At 37.2% G+C, this 9791-nt stretch overlaps 1 protein-coding gene across 2 annotated transcripts in view; it reads left to right on the forward strand.

The window, feature by feature from the left end:
• LOC311297058 (sialic acid-binding Ig-like lectin 12) overlaps positions 1–9614 on the forward strand; it is a 53717-nt gene extending 44103 nt beyond the window's left edge. Inside the window, exons 2-10 of one of the 2 annotated variants that reach the window (XM_084419138.1) lie at positions 2473–2513; positions 2691–2731; positions 5261–5641; positions 5733–6020; positions 6105–6398; positions 6608–6740; positions 8675–8743; positions 8906–8921; positions 9048–9614. In XM_084419138.1, coding sequence (XP_084275264.1) covers positions 2695–2731; positions 5261–5641; positions 5733–6020; positions 6105–6398; positions 6608–6740; positions 8675–8743; positions 8906–8921; positions 9048–9110 — 1281 coding nt within the window. In that variant the 5' untranslated portion in view covers positions 2473–2513; positions 2691–2694 and the 3' untranslated portion in view covers positions 9111–9614. The remainder of the gene's footprint in view (positions 1–2472; positions 2514–2690; positions 2732–5260; positions 5642–5732; positions 6021–6104; positions 6399–6607; positions 6741–8674; positions 8744–8905; positions 8922–9047) is intronic. The other variant, XM_084419137.1, reaches the window with a different exon arrangement.
• Positions 9615–9791: the final 177 nt, after the last annotated feature.

The raw sequence follows: 9791 nt of genomic DNA on the forward strand, positions 1-9791 counted from the left end.
TGATCTCTGTTAATTGGAGCGCGCCTCAAAAATGAACTGACAAACAGTGTATAGACAAGCCTCACAGACATGAGAAATATAACTATAAAGTTACTGAAAAAAAATGTCCACCAAAGAAAAAAAATCCAAACGAAAGCAAATACGGTAGCTACCATCTGATTATGTAATCCTGTCCGTATGAAAGGCGCATCTAGGCTACATTACAGCGGAGATGTGGAGATATGTATGCAGGCAGCCTACACTGATTTAGAAAAGACTAGTTCATTAATAAACAATTAAAATGCATCGTTATTTTAAAACGACATAAGATCTCGTTATTAGACATAGTATGTGGCAGCAATGCGTCACCGTATGATTCTGCTATATTTAGCCTACTTTTTATAGCTATATTAAATCCAGGCAATTGGTTCATGAAACATTGATTAAAATTAAGATATAATTAATACAAAACGAAATTCACTTTAAAGAAAGGCAGCTGTTCTGTTTGAGGTCTCTGTGAAAGTTTTAAAGCAGTCTTTTAGTGCCGCTTTCAGAGCGCTGCACGTCCGTAACCATAAACTGACACGTTGTTTTTTCCCTCATGCGAACACGGAAAATAAAATAAAATAAATATTATAGTGTTTTTTTGTTGGGTCAGACAATGATTACCAAATTTCTCTCTCATATTGCTCCACATAACCACTGAAAACGGTGAAGAAAATCGAACCAAAAGTCAAATTAATATGGACGGAAGTTAAGTGGTGGGTACAAAATGACTCATGACGAAATCTGGTGGGTACGCGTCCCACTGTACTGTGCACTGTATGTGTGTTTTTGTGTATCATTAGGGGTGTCTGATAGATGTAAACAGTGAGAGATTGTGTGGCTGGTAGTGGCCGTAAACAGCGAGAGATCGTGGCTGGCGCGACGCTTCGCTTAGCCACGAGCGCGCTCCCATACGGGTAAAAAGAGCAAATAAAAAAAACAGATAAGATGAGAAATAGGTAAATAAGATATGTATTGCACTGTATGTGTGCTTTTGTGTATCATTAGGAGTGTCTGATAGATGTAAACAGTGAGAGATCGTGTGGCTGGTAGTGGCCGTAAACAGCGAGAGATCGTGTGGCTGGTGCAACGCTTCGCTTCGCTTAGCCAGTAGCCACGAGCGCGCTCCCATACGGGTAAAAAGAGCAAATAAAAAAACAGATAAGATGAGAAATAGGCAAATAAGATATGTATTGCACTTTATGTGTGCTTTTGTGTATCATTAGGAGTGTCTGATAGATGTAGGCCTAAACAGTGAGAGATTGCGTGGCTGGTGTGGCTGGTATGGCCGGCGCGACGCTAACAGAGCCACGACCGCGCACTCCCATATACGGGTAAAAAGAGCGAATAAAAATAAGATTTAGTTGAGAAACAGGTAAATAAGATATGTATTGCACTGTCTTTGTGCTCTCCTGTATCATTAGGAGTGTCTGAAAGATGTAAACAGTGAGAGATCGTGTGGCTGGTAGTGGACGTAAACAGCGAGAGATCGTGTGGCTGGTGCGACGCTTCGCCACGAGCGCGCTCCCATACGGGTAAAAAGAGCAAATAAAAAAACAGATAAGATGAGAAATAGGTAAATAAGATATGTATTGCACTGTATGTGTACTTTTGTGTATCATTAGGAGAGTCTGATAGATGTAAACAGTGAGAGATTGTGTGGCTGGTCTGGCCGGCGCGATCCACGAGACGCGCGCTGCATTTGATTGTTTTTTTAAACCTTACATATTGTGTAAGTTCGAGTGGCCGGCGCATATATCCGTGACTGGTCGAGTGGCCGGCGCATATAAAGCAGTGGCAGGCGCATCTCCGTGACTGGTCGAGTGGCCGGCGCATATAAAGCAGTGGCAGGCGCGTATATCCGTGACTGGTCGAGTGGCCGGCGCATATAAAGCAGTGGCAGGCGCATATATGCAGTGGCAGGCGCGTACATCCGTGACTGGTCGAGTGGCTGGCGCATATAAAGCAGTGGCAGGCGCATATATCCGTGACTGGTCGAGTGGCAGCTCCCCCTGCCACGCAAAGATTTTACCCCTACAGATAATTTTTGTGCTGCAAGTGCTTCTGTGCTGTCAGGCTATTTGAGAATGTGCTGTCTGTATGTCTTTGTAACAATAGTGAAAGGAAACTTGTATAATCCTTATCTGACACAATAGCAGGTTCAGAACACGTTTTGTACTTTGTTTTTAAATATACCACTTGTGTATTTTAAAGATCGTAAAACAGACCCTTTTGTCAGAGTCACAAATGGTGATGTTTCCTGTCAGGAAATACTATATTTGACCTATGTCACCATGCAAGTGCACTGGTGTGATGAGCCTCGACAAGGAAATCTTTTTTTCATCTTGGTGGGCATAAGCCTCACAGCAACAAATGTGCTGAGCTTTATGAAAAACACCCTTTTCCTGTATTTCACTTTTCTAATTTTTATTTTTCTCTTCTTGGAAGTAGGATATTTTCCCAGTCCTCTACAGAGGACTTCTAAGAAGGTAAGAATGAAAAAAACGCTTTAGAAGAAGTGAGAGGAAGAAATATAAATTTATTTAAGAAAACTGAAATGTAAGTGGTAAACTAGAGTTGAGCAATGCTGTACAGAATGCTGGAAATTCATTAATTTTAACCATTATTAGCATGTAATTTTGGATTTTGTCTTTGTATTGACCAAGGAACATGAAAGCACAGCTGTTACTTCATTTACTTTTCCAAGGTACAGTGTCTGTTTTTTCTGTTATATTCTGTTATATTTATTAATATAATTTAACAGAAATGTACATGAATTGAAATGTACAGTACATAAATCAGGTTTCTCAGGTTAGTCTTCTCAGTACACTCAAATACCACATTCACAAAATGTTACACACACAGGGAAAACGTTTGTCAAAATCAAAATTATAGCCTACTTCTGATTCAAACTCAGTCATTCATTTTTTTTCAGGAATAAAATTATTTGAAGCTATAAGGCAGTCACTAATATCCTCAATTCAATCAATAGTTTCAACAAGCCAATGTGCAGAAGCGTTAGCCTGTGCAAAGTAAATAGTGTCTGTGTGACATTTCGAGGGTAGGAGATACATGTGCCTACAAGGTGGGGATATCAAAGGAATACAAACCAAGATATAGGCTTCCCAAAAACTACAAAACCCAGGTCACGTACTAAATACAAACAAAAATTATGTCAAGTACTATGGCTAAAAACAAACTCTAGGGCTTTTCACACTGTGTTTCATATCTGTAACATATAAGGCCCTTACACAACACAGTTTTCAACTAAAAATGTAAAACTTTGTATGGGTTTTGGCCGTTCATTTACACGACAACAGCGTTTTGGGTGGCTGAAAACGCAAACTTTTGAAAACGGTCTCCGTGTGAACAACAAAAATGCAAATCTCATGCACATGCGTACGTGTTCAGTCTAAAGTGTTTCATCGTCATCTAATGGCCTGGCAGCAGAATTCAGCGTTTTTAGTAATTTTTGTGGATTTTTCATTAATAAAAGTGGATTTCTGCACTTTTATTAATCTTCATGTCTCAATAGCTGATCGACTTTGAGTGAACTTTTGTATTTGATGTGAGATGGGGGTGAAAACCAAAATGTTTCCAGTAGACAAACCACACGTAGCTGAAATGTCTCAGTTATAGTGGTAATCAAATGTTATCTAGGCTAAACGTCTTGCAGATGGGGGCCGTTTCTTTCTTGTGCATTGTATTGAGATCAACAACTTTCTGACACGTATGGGTGTGAAACCATTACAGCTAGAGTCTGCTCAGATGTGACATACCATGAAAGAGCAACTTAGCCCTGTTCCGATAAGCAACTACATAAGAGGGAGATCAACTTCTGTAGAGGTCAGTCTATACCTTGGACTTGACCTCGCTCCTTTGGCAACCTGTCTTTTCAAAGACAGATCTCTCAACCATTTTACTTTTCTTTAGGCAAGAATATTATACTCAGAGTGTGACTTATATTTTAACTAGAAATATTAGAAGTGATTTAAATTTTTCATGTTATGTTTCTTTATTAAACTTTTAATCCTGATTATGGATGAATTACTATTTCTCATTTATTATTTGATTGTCTGCTGTTAAGAAATAAGATTTAATCATCTGACTGGATCTCCTCCTTGCATCAGTGGTGCCAGACATGTTCAGTGTTAAATGAAGTGCTGCTTTGGACACTCACAGAAACACAGCCTATTGTATAAACAGTAGGTTCAGCATTTGAGGGGCATTTGAAAAATATTAAATAGTGACAGAAAACACAACAATATATATTATGATCATGGACATGCTGGAGCCTTTACATTAACATGTTGTGTGTAGTGTTCGGCCAATCGATGACACTCCAAATATGCGAAGGGTGTTAACCCAATGTGAACATGAAGAAAGATAACCAAGGGTTTAGAATGACCCAGGGTTAACTATTTCAAGTGTGGAAAAATAAGTGTGGCTTTTATGTGGATTTTTTATTTGTAATCACATTTCTAAACTGCTGCTAAGCTAATTTCTTTTTACACTGACTCACTTAAGCTAAAGTAGCACTTTTATGTCAGTGATAGACCTTTTCAGGGTCAGAAGGAAGCTACAACATTATTGTCAGACACTAGTGAATAAACATGTAGTCAATTTTATTGACAGCCAACCTGAGTAAACAGGATGCCTGCAAGATTAGAGAAGGATGTTTGACATGTCGATACCATTTTGTGACTGGCCCCAGTTAAATGATAAGCAATGTTTTTCTTTTGCAAGGAAATTAATTAGAGATCACAATAGAAGAACGTTTATGTTGCGATCAAAAGACAATTTAGAAGTGATCACGAAAAAAAATCCCAATTGATTCTTATAGATAATTTTGTTGAAATCATAGTGTGAATCCATTAAAATAATGGAAACAGATTCTATTTTGCCTTGTTGATGTCAAATTTAGCGAATCAGTAACTTTCTCATACAATTCATCTCTTTTTATCCAAAGGTCAAATTAGCAATGAGACGATTTAAAAATCATAACCAAACATACAATAAGCCATACATATTTATACTAAAAGTTTACATCACTCACAAAAGGCTGAATCTACTGACACTTGTTCAAACTAAGTGCACTAGTGTAGTGTACAGTGTACACAGTGATCAGTGTACTATTACTAACAGAAAACAATATGAGTGAAATTAAATGCTGAAAAATGCCAGCTTAAATTAACACACCGCCATTAGGCTAATGGCTCCCACTTTTTTCCCACAGGTGTTCTGCTGTTTGATACTTTAGCATGGGAAGTGAAAATGCCGAAAAACATTCATGGTCTCCAAGGTTCCTGTCTGGTTATACCATGTTCTTTCTCTTACACATCAAACCCACCCAAAGACCCACGTAGAGTTGTGTGGTATCAGTGGGTCTCTAAAGGTTATCCTTTAGTTTATGATCCGTGGAATCCACATGATGTCATTGAGAAGTTTAGACGAAAAACTGATTTATATGGGGACTCAAGTTGGGATTGCAGTCTGCTGATCAAAAACCTGGAAAAGTCCCACAATGGAGAGATATTGTATGCATGGATTGACCCTGAAAATGTTGGATGGCGCACCTTTGCATTTTATGATGTCACCTCCACAATAGTAGTTGATGGTATGTAAATACTTTGGTCTTCAAATTTGCCTGACTCTTGATCTGGTTATGAGAGTGTGTTGATTAATTATGATATTTCCACTATTTGAAGCAAGTCCACTGCAGCCGAGCATCAATATTTATGGAGGTGAAAGGACGGGTGACACCATCACAGTAGCATGTTCGACTTTCCACACGTGTCCATACAGCAAACCAGACATCATTCTGAGTGGTACTGAAGGAACTGATCAATTAGACAGTGATCATCTTAAGGACGGCCTGTGGAAAATCACTCTGACACGCACAGGTGTCGTAAAAGCAGAAAATGTTACTATCAGGTGTTCTGTAACACATCATGGTGGCAAAACAGTGACAACTACAAGCGACAAAAGTGCCAAATGTGAGTAAACACACATGTAAACTGCTTTGTGTGCTATTAGGTTCACTTTAAATGACCTATTATAAGATTTCAGTTCAATTTCAGGTGTTCATGATAAAATAACGATTGAGCCTGAACTGGCAGATGTCACAGAGGGCGTCGCAAAGAACTTCACTTGTTCCGTCTATCACTCCTGCCAGAGAGAGACTCCAACCATCACATGGAACTATGAGAACATGACGGTCTCAAATGACAGCAAAACACTCTCTGGTTTAGATCGGGTCACCTATTCCAACATAACCTTTCTGGGTTCAAAAGAAGACCATGGGAAGAAATTGATTTGCACTGTAGAATTTTCTGGAAAAGACTTTACGGCTTCTGTTGTTTTACATGTGCAACGTGAGTGATATTTTTTGCATCTTGTATGATGTGTGTGATCTCTCATGTCTTATGTCATATTATTTTCTTACGCTCTAAAACTTGTGCATCAAATCCAGAATAGAAGCATGCGCTTTGTTTTTCCCTTTAGCTCCTGCTTACATCATTGCCTTGCCTTTTAGTTATGATATTTTCAGTTGTATGCTAATAATAATGTTTAATCCTTTTAGCCCCTTTCATTAATGAGGCAGACCCATTCCTTACTGAACTGAAGACTATTGGTCTGTACATCCTGGCACCTTCACTTGTGTTCCTCCTTGCTTGCATAATTGCTGGAGTCATCATATTCAAGAAGAAACAAAGGTAACTCTTTATATATGTTAATTCAGACCAGAGATTCCCAAAGGCCAGGTTCACACAGAAGAAGAATACAGTTGTAAGTTTTGTATTTGAGTCCTTAATACAGTTACGTTCACACACAATTGATAATGGGTTCTAAGTGACAACCGCATTCTATAACCGAACGCAGACCCGTAAATTTTCGCATTCTCGTTAAACACGTGTTGTGTGAACAGAATGGATCCAGACTTGACAACTAGTTGTCTGTCATGTCATACAGTGTGAGAGAGACGCTCTGCGCTGCAAAAATACATCTCCCATGTGTTGTGGGTTTTCTGTATAACTTGTGTGTCATCTGAAGGTTTTAGATCCAGTCTTTGCTCTCCACTGGAGCTGCTCCCGTCAGTTTTGTGATCTACGTGCAAGGCAAATGCTCTCCACCCGGATATAAACGTTGATTAATACATATTTGACGGATTAACTCTCGGCTTGATTGGACTCTTGTCGTATAAAAAGTGATTTGTAGTTTTATGGATGACACCATCTTTGATATTACTTTGATCACTGTCGCTGTGGTTAATGATAAGAGAATAGCAGAACCTGAGGTGAGCCAGTTTGTCTTTAAATTGAGCGTATGGCAGTAATGTGTCCAACTAAAACATGTACATAAATTGCAGGATGTGGTCCATCCTTGGGAATAACCACTTTGAATAAAAAATAAACTGCTTAAACTGCCCCCAATGAGGGGTAAATTGAGCCTATGGAAAGAATAAGTTTGAGCCACATGGGGGTAGATTGTGTCATTGATTATGCTGAAGTAAAACTGAACATTTTCACCTCATTCAATATCAAATGACTTCTTAAAATCTGTGTGTGAGCCTGGCCATTCATCATGTTTCCTCGCCTGTGGCTCCAGATGCTGGGTGAGGATCCAGCTCCCCATGACCCTAATAAGAATAAAGTGGTTTGAATAATGGAATGGATGGATGGATGACTTCTTAAAAGTATTATCTAAAGCTAAAGTCTACGACTTTAAAGACCTCCTTCAACAAGGCTTATTAGAACAAAATAAAAGTTCAATTTGAATTACAGATTACAAATACAAATTACAAAAATTGTCATTTTTGGGTGAACTAACCCTTTAAGTCACATATAAAAATGTCTTCATTTCATTACATTAGATCAAACTAAGGAGCATTTTCAAACCAAGTTTTTTTTAAACTATCTTTCAAATTTGAACCTAACAAACTTTTTGTGAAATGTTTGATTGAAAAGTGTGCTTGTACTATATTTCTTGTGCTATATTTGTGATGTATAATCAATACCACTTGTTGTGATATTTTGTTAAACAATGCAAATATATTACATTTTTAATTGTGGTTCAAGTGTTTCAATCTGAATTTGATACATTTGGTTTGCATGAAGATGATATTCAAAGACTTGTGTCTTTCTCATACATTTCCAGGATATGACAAGTTTATAACCTCAAACTTTTTTTAAGCCGTGTTGTTGGCAAATGCTAATGAGTTATTCTGAGAACAAAGTTGATGAGTCATCAACTTTGTTCTCAATGATGACCTCTAATAAGTTGTCATATCAGTTACCATATTTGGATTTGTATATGTTCATTGGACTATATACAGCAAGCAGGGCTTATCTGTACAATATAATGTTTTGCATTCACTCTCTTGCTCTTTTGCTGCTTGGTTAGATGGTCTTTAATCATTTTATTTTCTCTACCTTCTTTAAAAACATGTATCATGTAACAGTTCTAAATCATTTTGAAAATTCACATTGATATGCTGCAGTGGTGTTTATCACTTTTAGTCAACATGCAGCAAGTAGAGTAATGAAAAGCATTTAACTGGAGGTCAAATCAAATAGGAAATAAAATAAAGAATAGAAATAAAAAAGGGCAAAAGTTCATGAAAAAAGTTTGACATAACATCTGTGCCCAGGTCAAAAGATGCATGTGCGGTGTCAGGAACCAAGCCTTTCTCCAAACCTCGTATGCCATCACCAAAGAGGTACAGTACACTTGTACCCATAGAAGTATCTGAAACTAAGCCTAACTTAAATGCATTGTTAATAAGCAGTAGTAACAAAAAAAGAAGAAGACAATTTTGAGTAATCAAGATATATTTAAGTGGAATAACCAACATTTTTTTTTTTTTTTTCATGCACATCAGTGACCCAAAATCCTATGTGAGTATATTATTTTCACAGTTTTACACAATGGAAAACATATTCTGATCAAATGGCAAATGCTTACTTAAATATGTTATTGATTAATGTCTGGCTCTCTGTTTTCTCTTGAAATATTCCATGAAGAATTATGATTGTGAAGCTGAGTATACCAACATGGAGGAACTCAACATGTATGGAAATATCTGATGAAAATGCTGTACATCAAAGAACTAAAATGGGCTCAATACTGTTTTTTCAAAAGACTGACATAAAAGCTAAAATAGGAGTTTTTCACATATTTTGATTTTTTGACTGTAAAATTTTAAAACAATGTGCTATCTTGGTGTGTAAGGTCTCATATTTTTCAGAAGAAAGATAGCTATAATCAAACATTTGTCATGCATATTAAGTAGCATCAAGATTAGTTTGTCTTCATTATTTCCTGTGTTTCCTTTGTTACTATGTATGTTTTCATTGGTTGTCATGGTGATTCATTTGTTGCCCTCAGTTATTTCAGTTCTTTTAATGTTGAATGTACATTAGCACACTGTTTCCTTTATTTCTCATTATAGGATATCACACTTTTGTTTTATTTAATTAAATGTTTAAGCTGTATTAGATCATTTTGCCTCGCCTCATCTTCACCTGCCTGTACATGGCACTCTGATGTATCATTATGAATTGCATATATATAAATTATGCTAATAAAAAAAAGCGTTTTTCTTCCGCTTGTGTACCTAACTATTAAATTTGATTAAATCATATAGTTACTTCCAGTTGACATACCATTTGTTGCTTTGGTTGTCTTTATTTTATTTGTTTCTGTCTTGTTTTTTCACCTTTCACTCCTTGCTTGTAATGTGCTGCTCACTGCAGAGCCAAATGCCT

Source organism: Rutilus rutilus, assembly GCF_951802725.1.
Source record: "Rutilus rutilus genome assembly, chromosome: 9".
NCBI classification, from domain to species: domain Eukaryota; kingdom Metazoa; phylum Chordata; class Actinopteri; order Cypriniformes; family Leuciscidae; genus Rutilus; species Rutilus rutilus.